Raw genomic sequence first — 16109 nt, forward strand, 5'->3', positions numbered from 1 at the left:
CAAGTTTAAACAGTGTTTTCTTGGCCATGTTGTTGTTACTGAAAAAAACGTAAAAGTGTAAAAACGTTTCTTTAGGGTTAGGCATTGTTTTGATCTGGGTTAAGGTTAAGGTTAGGGTTAGGGGTTACATATGAATGAGAGTCAATGGTAAGGTCGCCACAAAGATAGGAATACAGTGTGTGTGTGTGTGTGTGTGTGTGTGTGTTCTTGTACTTGCTACATGGTGAGTACCATTTTCTGCATTTAACTATCAAAGTGAGGACATTTTTACAAAGTGAGGACATTTTGGCCGGTCCTCACTTTGAAACAGCCATGTTTGAGGGTGAAGACTTGTTTTTAGAGAACAGGTATGAATTGAGGTTTGGTTAGGGTAAGGATTAAGTTTAGGCAATCAGTTGTGATAGTTAAGGTTAGGGTAAGGCTCTAGGAAATGCATTACGCCTATGGATGTCCTCACTAAGATAGAAGTACAAACATGTGTGTGTGTGTGTGTGTGTGTGTGTGTGTGTGTGTGTGTGTGTGTGTGTGTGTACTTGTTTCTGCTATGCAGGTGGGGACTTTGACCTGACTATTTGCTATAAAGGTGGGGACTTGTCTTACGGTGGGGACCTAAAATGAGGTCCCCACGGGTGGCAACACCGTTTTCTTGGCCATATTGTTGTTAATAAAAATGTAAAAGTGCAAAAACGTTTGTTTAGGGTTAGGCATTGATTTGGTGATGGTTAAGGTTAGGGTTAGGGTATGGGTTAGGAGTTAGACATGAATGGGAGTCAATGGTAAGTCCCCACCGGTATAGAAAAACAAACGTGTGTGTGTGTGTGTGTGTGTGTGCGCGCTCGCGCGCGCGCTCGTGCGTGTGGCAGAGTAAAATATGAAGTTTGAAATGACAATAACTTTATAAAATTCACGCTTTGTCATTACAGTGAATAGCACACGTTTGTTTACTGGAGTGGTGGAGTCCCTCCAGTAGGGTGAGGTGTGGCAGCACAGTCTGCCAATCAGCATCGCTTTTCACTCGAACAGGCACCGGTTGGGTGGGACTTACTCCTCTGTCAGCCAATCAGCGTTCAGCGTCTACCTCACTCAGAGTGAGGAGAAGTTCGCAGTCGAGTGCCAGTCTGGTCTGTAGCCACGATGGAAGCAATAGAATGCTTTCTGCTCGTCCTCCTGTTCGGTACAAGGATACAAGAAAATACTGGTAAGTGCCTTGAAATGCACACTGTGAAGCAGTATTTTGTTTTACTCGCGTGTTTCTCGAAAGTTATACCATATTGCCCGGTGAGTTCGGTTAGTGAAGCTCTTTGTTCAAGAAGCCCGAAGAAGCAGAGTGTGTCTAACTAAGATGGCGCAGGGTCTGCGGGCAGCCTACTGCTGCCTGTCTGAGGAATGTTTATTGTCTGGGGGGAAAAGGAGTAGAGAGCTAAAAGTCACACTAGGCTTTAAAAGGCGAACTGCCATTAGGTCCAGGTCAGAACTGACCTGTGTTTAGCCAAGCTTGGCTCACGGCATTTGGATTGTACTTTACCAACAAAGAGCACCAGAGTCCCTCCAGAGGAACAGTCCACAGTTTGGGAAATACAAAGTTGGCATCACAATTCAGTGATGTTTGCTTTTTGTCAAGTATTAGTTGTCCATTTACCTTGTGGCTGGAGTCATCCAGACTTGAATACCAGTAACCTGCGGGTTGACATTATCTATCGGTGTAGCTTTGTTTCACCTTGGATGCTATGGTGTTGTTTCGAGCGGCTGTTTGGATCCGTTTAGAGTTGTGTTAAGGAAGGTATTTCTCACATTTTCCTTTCGTTTGTCTGGTAGCAAAATTGACCGTCTCACTAAACTGTTATCAGTGTGAACTGGTGGTGTAATTTACCATGTACTGTCTGACAGATGCTATTAGCTTTTATCTGGTGCCGATATTTTTTTTAAAGTTTAGCTGCAACTTAAGAGTATTTCACATGGAAGAGAAAGCCATTTTCTTGTTGTAATTAGTGACCGTGGTTGTATTAGTTCAGACATGCAGCATAGAGGGTTTTGTGTTTTTTTTAATCACATAGTGTAGCTACCACGGTTAAACCGCATGCTGCAAAAGGATGGGAAATAATTTCTGCAGTGCTTCTTCATTCTCCTAGTCTATCAATAACTTAAGAACACACCTTGGTACACCTAACTCTGTTCAAAATGTACCAGCTGTTGTATGCTGCTTAAAACTTGAAGTTATCCGGTATATGGTGAACGTCTAAACGACACCTGATTCACGAGTAACACGACTTTGGAAATGCCTTTGCAGTGATAGTTTGATTCATTAATTGCAGCGGAAGAAGACTGCGGTTGAAATGTGTAAGGAGACCTGGCGTCTGTCATGTCGGAATAGACGGGAGTCTCCTGAACAGTCTGAGTCATGTGTAATGGGCTGTTTGTGGTTATCGATGAGCAAGATTGAATTATCCCGCACGATATGTGAAGTGGATTCGGCATTTATAGATCGTCATTAGAGGACGGCACTGACACACCAGCCACCAGCGCTGCTATTACTGATGCTTCCTCTCATTGTGCTGACATTTTTATGTTCGTTTTGCAACAGAACTGTTGTTGTCCTTTGTTTAAAAACACAGCATATGATTGCTAAAGGAGGGGCTTTCCTGATAGGTGCAAACAGCCGATGGCGTGTTTTTTCCTATTGATTTGCAGACTCATGCGTTTCCTTTGTGTGACATTCCTTTGTGTGTGGAGAGAGACAGAGAGCCTCATCACTTGGGGAGCAGCATGATTTTAAAACGGCATGCATAAAGATCTCATTAGAACCTCCCCATGCCAAAAGCGTGGTCGTGTCCTTATATACCCAATTGCTGTCTCAGATGCAGGCTGGATATTAAATTATTATGTTGGCTCACGGACACACAAGAAGGGAGGGAATTTCGCTTTCTTTGTCCAGCAGTAGGATTGTCATGTCATGGCATGGGTCCACGATATGAGCTGCATCATTTACATCAGAAAAGAATGTAATGTTTTAGATGCAGAAAATCCCACTCACAGAGTGGAAGAAAAAAAGAGTGCACAGCACCCATATTAGCTGTGATGTGAGTAATGTGAATATCTGGGCTGTATATTAGGTTTAACACATTTTCAAAAAGATTACATTGAGATAGATATGATGGAACCAGAAAGCATATTTGTCATGTTGCTGTTCAGCACCACACCCCTGTAGCTCACACAGTTACTTCACCTGCATCGACACACGTCTGAGTGCTGGAAGTGGACTAAATTAGGTGGTGTCACAATTACTCTCCTCAACCTATCAGCCTCCGTCATCCTCCATCCTAATAGGTTCTATCCTCGTGGTCTGTCACTCGCTTCTTCTGTCAGCCCTCCAGCCTTTTATTTTCACGTCTGTTCTTAGTCTTGTGCTACTCCCCCTGTCCCCTTTGGGCCTAGTAAATAAGTGGACCACGTTTAGCTTTAGATATAAATGACAAGTGTTATCTCAGCACTCTGAATCAATTGCAGGCAGTCCAGTGTCACGGGAGACTTCAAATCAATCCTGAGTTTGCCTGACAACAGAGGATGTGGTGATCAATTTAGGATGTTATCTCATTTCATCTTGCGTCTAGGTTGGTACTGGTTATGAAATTTCTGAAGTGTCTTAAGCTTTGAACTTACGTTATATATTGTGTAATGTGTACCACTTCCATACAGACTGTAGACAAAGTGTAGACTATGTATGCAGGAAATTAACAGGAATTTGCTGACAGATGTCAGAAAATAATCGATTAAAGTTTTTTAATTTTCTCTCTTTATCTTGAGTTTCTTTGCGTGGTATGAGAGCTGCTATTGTCATTTTTTTGGCTTGACCAAAAGTCTAGTGTAGCAGGATAATGTTTCATCATAACAGCCCTGTTCTTTTTTTAAATTGTGCATTTTTCATACAGCTATGGAATGGGAACTTTGGGAACTAAATGGGAATTTAAATGGGCTAACAAATTTGTTGTGTTGCCACTTGTGGTTACAACATTGGCAAGACACTGCTGACACAGTAACTGTAGTCAAAATATGATACATCCTAGGGCCCTACGACAAAGCAAGTTGGGCATTGCCAGGGTTTCTTTCTTTAAACCTGAAACCCTAGTGAGAGATAACTTGTACTACAGTGGTGGTTATTAACTTTCTTTGTTAACCAAGGTTTTTTAAACTCTGTGCGTGTTAACATCAAAGGGGCTGTAACTCATGTAAATCTATTACAGTGGATCATTGGTGTGCCACCTACTTCAGTCAACAGTTTGCTACAGTAGAGAGCAATGAGGAATGTATAAATTTGTTATGGTGAAAAATACTGCTTCTGCAAATGATGCAAGACAGGAATGCTGTTAGAAAACTGTTAATTGTGTGTTAACGTGTGTATTTTTTTGATCAATGCAGCCTCTCATTTTTGTCATGACTAAAATAGTAATGTGTTTTATAGGTTGTGTTATCAGCTGCAGTACCTGCATTGTAAACAGATTAGGCACCTAATTGGGGCCAAACATAAAAACATTTATGTGATATCGCCATCATCAGTGGAATACATGTTGGCAACACCATGCATGCAATATGAAAATCCTCGTTAGGATTACGGGGGGCTAGAGTCTATCCTAGCTGACTTAAGGTGAAGGTAGGGGACATCCTGAACTGTCTATTGCAGGGCAACATATAGAGACAAACAAGCACACTCACATTCAGACCTTCAGACAAATTAGGATCACCAATTCAACTCAGCATGTCTTTGGACTGTGGAAGCTGGAGTATCTGGAGAAAACCCACGCATGTACAGGGAGAACATGCAAACTCCATGCAGAAGGATCCCAGGCCCAGGCCGGGATGCAATCCGGGGATCCTCTAACTGTGAGGTGACAGTACTAACCTCCGAGCCACTGTCCAGAACCACGAATTCAGTATCTTTATTTTTTAGAAGTTACTGAATAGACCAATATCTAATGTAGATAAGTCATGGAAAGTGAGAAGGATGTGAGTTTTCTTTTTGTGTTAAGCCGCAAAAAACAGTCCCTCCAGGATTTCGCGGGCGTTTTTCATGATTGTTGCAGCCGAAAATGCCTGAATTCGCGGCAGCTTTTCTAAAATTGTCAAAAGTTGCGATGTTTTAAGCTTATTTGTTGTGATGTGACAATTGCTAAAAAGCAGTTTTTTTTTCCAGCTAGTAGAACATGTTTCAACACTGTAATTGACAATATTTATTCCGAAATTAATTATTTAACGTTCCAACCCATTTCCACAAGCTGGCATACCACGGTGGGAAATTAGCAGCAGCCAGATACTGGTTTAATATGACGTGGTTGGTAGATTTGCGGCACAAAATGATAATTTACTATTGAATGAATCATCTGTCAGTGGCTTAAAAAGTTAACTTCACTTCCTGGCACACACGTATTCACACACACACACTCACAGCTTGTCATGCCAATTAACAAGAACAGCACTGAGAGATCGCAGTCCTCCACCAAGACTGTTCAATACCTGACCTTGCGCTGAACGCACGTGTGTGTTCTGCATGTGTACATACCGAATTGCGTGACCTAAATATGTAGCGGGCGGTGGGAATTGATGGGACTCAGAAACACCCCACAACTTAATCAATTGTTCCTTGTGTCATTTCTGATACGTCCACAGTGGTAGAGTTGTTGTAGGATCACAATCATGTGATCATCAGTGGGCTGCTTGTTGCCATGGTTACAGTGCTGCTATCAGACTCCGTGCAGCTATGAATCCTTAACAAATCCTGCCGAAGTCTAATCATTTGGTCCTTGTGTCATTTCTGACTGACCCTGAAAATTTCATTCAAATCCCTGAGTCCGTTTTTGAGTGATGTTGGTAACAGAGGAAGGATTCACACACCCTGATCGCCACCGTGTTCTTTGGTGGAATAATTAATCTAATTTACCTCATTCTTTCAGTGCTCTAATGGATCTGGATGCAACAGTTTCCATCATGGTGATTTGTCTGGTCTGTTGTCTGCTCATTTCAGCCATTCCAATATCTTTCGTGTTTAAAAAAAAAGAAAAAAAAAAAAAGGGTGTATCAATCGATGAATTTTTTTTTCTTTTTTGTATTCCACCACAGTATTGCACAGTTGTAAAACAGTTTAGCTCCGCTTTGGTGAAGAACATCAGTGAATTAATTGTTTATCGTGGTCTTCAGCAGTAATTTTTGTTGGTAAATGAGAGACATTAGTATCGCACCTATCTGCATCTTCAAACCATAAACAAGGAAGTGAATTCGGTGACGTACGTGCATTATGTTTGCGCTGGGAGCTGCTATGATTGGTGGAACTCACGGGAGGTGGGCCAAAATTGCGGGAAAGTTGCGGTGATTGGACAAAATTGCAAGGCCGCGCAAAATTCACGGAGATTGATTGATTTCTCGTGAATCCGCGCGATTGCAACATTGCAAATTCCTGGAGGGACTGAAAAAAGTTGGTTTATCCCTGACTTTCACATTGCACTTCCTGCAGTATTGGGCATGTGGACATCAAAGTGTCATTGATGTAATGATATATCGTTTAGTCCTACCTACGTGGCTTGTTGATGTTGCTGATTGCTGCTATGTTTGAAGGTTAATTAGCCAGGAAAACTAAAAATATGATAAACAGGGTTTCTGCTACACTCATTCTGCAGTGGCGGCCCGCCGCTACTAAAATTCCAGCGTCGTTCCTTTAAAAAAATTTTTTTTTAATCATCGCCAAACTCCACTGCCGCATGTCTCCACCTTCACAGTAGTCTTGCACTGTGTCGGGTACTCGCGAGTACTCAGGTAAACTACAGCTAACTGTGGCACTCTCAGTATCTACTCTTTGTGTGTGTGTGTGTGGGGGGGTGGGGGGGCAAGCAGGGAGCTTGCTGCCACTACAGAAAAAAATCCTAGTGGAAACACTGATAAATGTTAGATCAACATGTTGATGAAGATCAAGCCTTAGTTCTTTATTACGTATCCTTTTACCAGCTGAGTACTGTAACCTCAGCTGGTTGCTAAATATGTCAGAGTTTTGTGGTTCACAACTATTGTTCATCAGGTAAACAGATGAAAAACCAGGGTTATCTGTTTATTCTATTTTGTAGAATAAAACTCAAAAACTTGGATACTAATGAGCCTCATTGTGTGTTGCTTTGTGGTACAACTGTAGCAGCATATTCAAAAATAAGGCACTTTATTTAGTCTTTGTACAGGCATTTCAGTGCATTTTTAATTTTGCTGTTTTCCACTACTGCTCAAAACAGGATTTAAACTAGTAGCAGGAATTCTGGTGTTGCATGGAAAATTGCATGTAGTGTATGTCAAATTGATTCATGACTTTTTATTAGAAGCAGTTCATAGCCCAAATATAGTGTCCTTCAGAACAGCAATGTCAAGAAAGGAGCATATCTTAGTAAGGGAATTGGGAGTTTTCATCCAAGCAATTGCCATGGGATTATCATGAATCATCTGCTTCCTCTTTTCTGTAAGGTTCAACAGATATGTTATAGTGGTTTTTAAAAATAATGTTGATACCAACGGTGTAAAAATCCACAGAGACTGCCATTTGTTGATGTTTTGTGCTCTTATCTGCACTGTGCTTTTGCGCCATTCCCCAGTTGCTAGAGGCCGTTTTTTGCATATGTTAATGCTTGTGTAGCATCGTATTTCTGGGTGCTGTATGCTGCTGCTGTCAGTACTAGCAGTGGAGGAATGCCAGGCATGCGCGTGACCCTGGATGCCTGTTGTCTTAGCGCAAGGAACCACAACTAATTTGAGAGGTTGTAGCCATGCCAGTGGCCATTGGATTCAAAGGCACCAATGCGTTAATGAGTGGTCCGCCATTCTGCTCTCCATCATGGATAGGCTACAGAATCACAAACTCTACTGCTGAGTCTCTGTTTCTGAGAAAAGGCAGTTATGGTTGTTCACGTCGGATGAGAATAAGAATAGCAATGGCTCACAAATCAGAGTAGCTGTGCTTTTTTTTAAACTTGTGAATATTAGATAAACCTATAGAGTACTGGTTGCAGTGTTTTCTTGTTGTTTGTATACAAGAAGTGATCAACTAATTTTATAGTTCATTTAAAAATAAAAGGTGTACACTGTCTTTCCCATTTGTACTGAATGCAACACCACTGTGCTACAACTACAAGCCAGCACACCTTTCACCTCCCCTCCTCAGTAAACTGATGTGGTTTTACCTGTCTCAGAGTATGGTGCTCTGAATTTAACACAGAGAGGCAGCCGCAGCAGAAAAGGTCTGTTGAGTGTCTTTGTTTCTTTTCCAATTTTGGCTTTATGTTAAATAATGGTTGTGCATCTCAGAGATGAAGTGCCCCCAATCCTCTTCGACCAGAACAGAACATGCCATATTATATTGCCCAGTGTTGTTTTCTTCTGACACATATGTGTTGTCTTTTTCATTGAATTTGATTATGTTGACCTATGTTATGTAGGGCTGCAACTAATGACGCGTCGACGAGTCATCTGAGCACGATACATCATCAAAAGCGGAAGTGAGCTTTTTATATCGTAAACATGGATGTCAGCGTTTACTATATAGCTGTATCTAAACGCGGACGTCGGCGCTGCATCATACATACATAATACATGCATGATGCAGCGCCGACGTCCGTCCATGTTCCGCGCTCCGGTCGGAAGGTGATTTCTGTTGCATTGCGCGCTCACTTCCGCTTTTGATGACGTATCGCGCTCAGACGACTCGTCGACGCGTCGTTAGTTGCAGCCCTAATGTTATGCACACCTGCAATAATTGTAGGCAAGTGGTTATACTTTGGGGTGGCTGGCACTGTCTCTTCACAGCTAGAAGGTCCGTTCACAAGCTTCCTCCCACAGTTAAGACGTGTTTAGGTCAATTGGTAATTCCAACTTGGCTATGAGTGGGAGTGATTGTCTCTGTGTTGGACCTTTAATTAGCAATGCCAGTTTCATGGCCCACTCCGCGGTGAAAACTGGCCTAAAAGGGCAGGCTGTGCTTTGGTGTCCTCTAGTAGTTAGACATAGCTGCATCTAACAGTCTTTGTTGTAAATAATAGCAACCCAGTATTTAAGTAATGCATACATGTTTTTATTTTTTCAATAATCCATGTAGTTTTTGAATTATGAACCATTAAATTTGAAAAAGTCCTTCCCGCGCCTTCTCTTATAGTCTGGACGCAGGCTAATTTTTGCTCGCACCACGCAAGCGCATGTCAGAGACATCATATCTCACAGCCAGTTAGATTTCGCTTCACACAAAGACATGGCGGTGACAGGTTTTTTTCTACCTGATGTAGATTCAGAGGCAGAGGAGCCTGAAGTCATTGCCATTTTCGCCGTAAGCAACATTATTTTTTCAAAACCTGTACACATGCGCATTAAATATAGAACGTATACTTTTCAGTACAGTGATTGTTGTGAGTTAGTAACGTAGTTTTGTCATGCGGAGAAGTGAATACATTTACAAAGCTGAGCCTCAGCGAGCAGCTGAGCCCCGCGCTGAGCGAGCCCCGCGCCGCCGCTGACCAAGGTGTGTGGCGCTCACGCGGTAACCGGGTTGAACTAAAGTTGCAGAAACTCAAACTTATTACCTCCGCCAGGAGGTTATGTAATCATCGGAGTTTGTTTGTCTGTTTGTCTGTTAACAGCATAACTCAAAAAGTTATGGACGGATTGTCACCAAATTTTTACAGAATGTCCGGAAGAGCAAAAGTAACAAATCGATTAGATTTTGGAGGTGATCCGGATCACCGTCTGGATCCAGGATTTTTTTTTTTGAAGGCCATCTCTCGATTGTACAGAGTCCTTCAAAAAAATCCTGGATCCAGACGGTGATCCGGATCACCTCCAAAATCTAATCGATTGTTACTTTTGCTCCTTTTGGAAAAAAATGATATCAAAACTGAACATTTTATTGAAAAAACTCTGGCGCCTAAAGGGTTAATATCAAGGCATGTTGTATTGAATTGAAGTGCTTGATGTTAGCCTTTGTTGATGCTATTACTTTGTTCTCTGTATATATCTGCATCCTTACACTTTACAGTTCCCACTTAACTATCATATTTAAATGATTTTTAACAATATTGACTTGATGCTTTATTTTTGTCACAAAGTTTTCATTTAATGCATATTTTCATTTGTATGAAAGTATAATTGCACAAACACATTATGAAACTTCTGCCATGGGTGTTATTAGGGATGATAGTGTAGTGTAGCAGAGCAGACTGTAATAACCAAGTGTGTTTAGGATGTAGGACGGGGGGCCAGACACCAAAGCAGCCAATCAGAAAGTTAGCTGGTTCAGTCTGAGCTGTGAGTCAGCTGCTTCAAACAGCATTCCCCTCTCTGGCCTCCATTAACTACATCTGGTTCTCTCCACCCCCGCCTCTTTGCCTATCCCTGCTTCACTCAGATGTGTGCGTGGAGAGGAGGAGAGGACAGGGCAACACAGTCGTTTATCAGAAACTGCCTTGCTGCTGGACTCTCAAGCTTTGACAAAAATGTGTAAAAGCAAAGAAGTGCTGTTTAGCAGTAGGTGAACAAATCCCCTCACATTAAGAATCTCGGGTCTTACCATCTCTACATCAGCATTGATTCACAAATCTTTATTTATTTATTTATTAGTAAAACAATAATTATACAAATGATGTCGAAAACATCTTAGATTAACCTTATAGTTCATCTTATGAAGTCAGGTTTAACACATTACAAAAGTGAAATAAATTGTTGCAAAGAAAAAAACTGTTGTCCATTTCTGCACATACAGCATAGGACAAGGTTGAAAGTTTGAGTTACGTTTTTGTGACATCAGTGTGAAAAAAACAAACACTGTGGGATAAATGGGTACCTTACATGCAATGTCTTGTGTTTTTTTTTTAATAAAAAAGTGTATTTTTAGAATTAGCACAAAAATTGTGACCTTTTGCTTGATGTTTGCTGAAAAGTAGGTGAAAATGACCATATTTTGGTGACGAAATAATTTGAATACACACATTAATCCTGTTGCTGCTTGCAAATTATTGGTTGCTTGCTTACTAATAACCTTAGAATAAGAGCTCAATGTTGTGTTCTTTTGAGTGAGTATCAGTTTCAGTGGTTGCAATTAGAAATGATGTCATACCAGTGAGTTCTTCCGAAGATCTCCGGTGACAATTTTGGTTGGAAATTTTGAGACTCTAGGTAAGAATTTGGCTTTTGATTCACCCTAAAGGAGTTGATTTAATTGTAAATCTGCATGTACTATACATCAGTCTCTTTGTAATTTAGTTGGGAATAAAGCAGTACCCAACACATAAGTGTATTCCAACATTAGTTAAGTAAAATCATTTCACAAATCATCAGTTTGTGAAAAAAATACATGCTGTCGTAAAAAAACTTGCATTCACTCAATTGTCAATGTAGAGCAACCAAAATTGAATCACTTATATCCATTTATATGGGCTATAAGCAGTTTACATTGTTTTAGCCTAACAACTTTCATAAATTGAGATCAAGTTTTTTTTATGGCCAAGTTTTCATATTTGTTTTAGAAAACGTCTGCCAATTTTGCATGTATTCACGTACTTATTCAATGATAAAGTCTATATATCCAGCCAGAACAACTAAGGAAATGATTTCATATGAGTATAGTTTCATATGAGTATTTTGAGGCCAATGAAGGGAAAAACATTTCAGACAGTATTGGATCAATTGTTAAATGTGCCTTTCAGCGAGAAATGACAAAATGCAATGAGGGTGTGAGTGGTGCATCTGGTATTGTGGAAATCATAGAAGATTTTGCATAAATGATTCCATTTTCAGGTTCCAGAGAAAATTTGACCCTAGATTGATATATTTTGAGTCCATGAAACAGAAATTGATTTTTTGCCCAAAATGTCACTAAAATCTAACTAGAACCTCGAACCTTGTCATAGAGCTCAACCTATTATTGGCCTGGCCCATTACTGGATCAGTAGTCTGACTCAGCAGATGTTGGTTGTGTGTATAAGCCTGTGATTGGCCAATTATGCCAGTTTAGCATTCTTTCCCCTCTTCCACTGTCTGGTTGTTAGAATTTGTGTCCACTTTGGATGCTGCTGCTGACCTTCCTCCAGCCCTCCGCTTCCAGCTCCCCTTTTCCACCAGTCAACTCTGCATCTCCCTCACTATACTTGTTATGCTAATCTACATACTGTTTGAATTTTACTTCTAGCTATATATGTAGTATGTTTAATGTCAGAGTCGTACATCATAAGAGTAAATTATGAGTCAGTTTTCATTGTCAGCTTATACTTTGTTTGAGTCACATATCTTGTCATACATGTATCCAAATGTGTGTTGTATTTTCCTTGCTTTCCCACCCCTCCCTCTTCTCCCATCCCTCCCCCTTGCCCTCCTTTGTCCCTCTCAACCCGCCCAGCCAGCAGGCAGATGGGTCCCCCCTATATAGAGCCGGGTTCTGCTCGAGGTTTTTTTCCCCTGTTAAAAGGGTGTTTTCCTTGCCATTGTCGCCTTTGGGCTTGCTCTGGGGGTCAGGCATATGGGTTCTGTAAAGAGTCTTGAGACAATTTGATTGTAATTGACGCTATATAAATAAAATGGAATTGAATTGAATTTTCTTGGCCCTGGGGAAACAGTAACCTTGAAGCAGCATCCCGCTGTGGTGAACATGAAACTGAAAATTTCAGATGATTTGGATCATGCAGTAAAGCTGCTATGCTATTTTTTTTTTTTGTAGTAGGTTGTCAATTGTCTTTTTTTTTTTTTTTTTATCACAGTCCTCTCTCTGCTGGCAAAGCAAGATACTTTTATCAGATACTCAGCATTTTTCTGGTCATTAGTATTGTCAATATTTTTAAGCAGTTCTCAATAAAATAAACATAAAATTTTATGTACAGTCTTTGACTTTGATGTAGCAGCCTTTCTGTCTTTAGTCATCACTCTGTTCTCAAAAAATGTCTGTCTGGTTGCTTGTCATGAGTAATGGCCTCTGAGCACTTAATGATAAATCCTAACATGAACAGCTGATGTAAAATCAAAAATTAATCATGGATCAAACAAAGTCATTTCAACATAGTTTGGTGTCAGTTTGTGTTATACCAAATTTTGATACCATTTAAAAAAAAAATTTAATTAAAATTTATATCTCTTTCAATATCAATTCCCAGCCTCTTTGACTCCCAATAATTGGTTATTGGTCAACACCTAATACAGAGTACTAGGTAATGATGGCTTTTGTACCTGAGGGCTGTTTTCCACTGCTTGAGACAACGCATGGCATTTTTTTTTGACTCCCTGTTCTTCACAACACTCAACAACTTATTGATATTTTCATGAGAAAACAGAGCATTCTAGTTAATGCAGTTAGCTTAATGCAGTATAAATCAGAGTTATATCAGGAAACTGGTAAAAATTTTGCATCTAAATATTGGTGTGTTTAAGCAAGTTACTGTAATATTGGATTAGTGAGGACTAGTACAAAAAACTTGAACTGAATTAAAGACCCGAAAGAGGAATGGACTCAAATTAAAATGGACCATTTGAATTAACTTCTGCTTTTTAGACAAAAAGCATGAGACTGAAAGTGAAACTAAGTCAGGGTTCATGGCTCTTTTTTTTTTTTTTTTTTTTTTTTTAAATCATGCTTCAGTAAGCGTAAATTGAAAACGGAGCCTGCCTGATATATCAGTCACCTACCAACTGTAACACCAACACTGAAAAACAGACTGCGGGCAGGAAAAGGAAGCTGGCTGAGAAGCAAAAGGCTCATTAGAGAGTTTAAAAATAACTAATCTGTCAGTAGAATTACATGAGTTGTTGAACATAACAGAGCAGAGTTCCCTGATTTATGCAGAATTATATTATTTTTAGTGTTGGGCAACAGTTAAAATTTGCCCAGATGTCAGCCAATGAGCGTCACGCAGATGCTCCAAATGCTCGTGATTTAGGTCACTATTCACCATACATGGGATCACGGAAACAGCTGAGACATGCTAATTGTAACCCCAAGATTGGAAGTGACTCTTAATTTTAGACAGGAACGGGTCAGTCGACAGGAAAGTACGGCTGAGGTGGGGAGACATAAATTAACCTAGATAGGCACCCAGTCGATAAAAACAAACGCACATATCTGTCAAAAAATTTTTTTTAAATTTATTTATTTCATTCATTAAAAACAATACAACACTGCATATGTTAAATGAATGAAAAGGAGCAGAAAGAAGCTATAGCTTATAATTTCTGCCCCTTATCAATAATAATTTTAACACGTTTCAGTAGTATTTGGCTGTCACACACAGCCTTTTAACCAACATTTAACATGATCTAAAGATAAAAGAAAAACAATTTCCGGTTATTCACAAGCATCTTATCTCTTATAACAATTTCCGGTTATTCACAAGTATCATATCTGTTCAATAGCAACTCTTTCACATTTTTCTTAAAAATACAAATCGACTGAGACCTTTTAATTTCAGAATTCAGATTGTTCCACAGATTGACGCCTTGGATTGAGATGCATCTTTCTTTTGTTTTTGTGCCTGTTTCAGGTCTCAAAAAGACTTCAGTTCTTCTTAGTTTGTACCGACTTTCTCTCTTTTTAAATCTGTTTTGCAAATTGTCTGGCAATGTTTTTTGTGAGCTTTATACATTGTTTTGAGAAGATTAAATTCAACCAATTCATTAAATTTTAAAGATTTAAATTTTACAAATATAGGATTTGTGTGGTCTCTGTATCCGCTTCCATTAACGACTCAAATGGCACGTTTCTGTAAAAGGAAGAGCGGTTCAATATAAGTCTTACAGGCATTTCCCCATGCTTCAATACAATATGTCAAATGTGGAACAATAAGTGAATTAAATAACAGAAACAAAGCGCAACTATTTAGTGATTCTTTGACCTTATGTAACACTGCTATGGTTTGTGAAACCTTTGTTTTAACCAGCTCTATATGGGCTTTCCATGTTAAATGTTCATCAATCATAACACCTAAGAATTGTATTACATTTGTCCTTTCAATCTCAAAATCTTGTATAGTTAGTGTAGCATCAGTGTCTTTGTGCCTACAACTAAAGATCATATATTTAGTTTTGCTAATATTTAAAGACGATCTGTTTGCATTGAACCATTTCATCATTTTCTCTAACTCGTTCTTTACAGTTAGCAGTACATCTTTTATATGTTTACCGGAATAAAATAAAGTGGTATCATCCGCAAACAAGATACATTTCAATAATTTAGAGACAGTTTCAATATCGTTTATATACAGAAGGAAAAGCATTGGTCCAAGGACCGATCCTTGTGGTACTCCATAAGATACATTACAATAGTTGGATTTTATGTTGTTTAATTCAACAAACTGTTTTCTGTCTTTTAAGTAACTCTTGACCCTTTGATGAGCAACACCTCTTATACCGTATTTATATAATTTATGCAATAATATTTTGTGATCTAAAGTATCGAACGTTTTTTGAAGATCAACAAAGACGCTCACTAAGACATGTTGTTTATCCATGGCATTGGTGATTTCTTCGGACAGTTCCATAATTGCTGTAGCGGTCGAGTGATTGTAGCGAAATCCATATTGGCTCTCAGTTAAAATGTTATGTTTTCCAATAAATTTGTCTAGTCTGATCACAAACAACTTTTCTGAAATTTTAGAAAGTTGTGGTAGTAATGATATTGGTCTATAATTAGAAATGTCATTCTTATTTCCTTTTTTGTGAAGTGGAATCACTTTTGCTATTTTCATATGATCTGGAAATATCCCCATAGTGAATGATAAATTGCAAATATAAGTGAAAGGTTCGATTATAACATCTATGATTCTCTTTATTAGTGACATATTCATGTCTGTATAGTCGGTAGATTTTTTATTTGCAAATTTTTGAACTATTGTTATAATTTCTCTTGGTTGTACACTTTCAAGGAAAATACTATTGATATTAGGTGTAATTTCACATTGAATGTTAACATCTGGGATATTTTGTGATAGACTAGGACCAATATTAGAAAAATAGTTATTAAATTCATTGGCAATTTCCTCTTCTCCATGGATCTCCAAGTTATTCTTTTTAGTAATGTAATTTGGGAGAGTTTTTTGCGTCTTGCTTTTTTGTAGGACTGTATTTAT

At 39.2% G+C, this 16109-nt stretch overlaps 1 protein-coding gene across 1 annotated transcript in view; it reads left to right on the plus strand.

Annotated features, from left to right (window-relative positions):
- Positions 1–1078: 1078 nt before the first annotated feature.
- tgfbr1b (transforming growth factor, beta receptor 1 b) overlaps positions 1079–16109 on the plus strand; it is a 147303-nt gene continuing 132272 nt past the window's right edge. Inside the window, exon 1 of the mRNA XM_051940818.1 lies at positions 1079–1198. Within this exon, the coding sequence (XP_051796778.1) occupies positions 1135–1198 (64 nt within the window). The 5' untranslated portion in view covers positions 1079–1134. The remainder of the gene's footprint in view (positions 1199–16109) is intronic.

The sequence above is a fragment of the Acanthochromis polyacanthus genome, chromosome 20 (genome assembly GCF_021347895.1).
Source record: "Acanthochromis polyacanthus isolate Apoly-LR-REF ecotype Palm Island chromosome 20, KAUST_Apoly_ChrSc, whole genome shotgun sequence".
NCBI lineage: Eukaryota > Metazoa > Chordata > Actinopteri > Pomacentridae > Acanthochromis > Acanthochromis polyacanthus.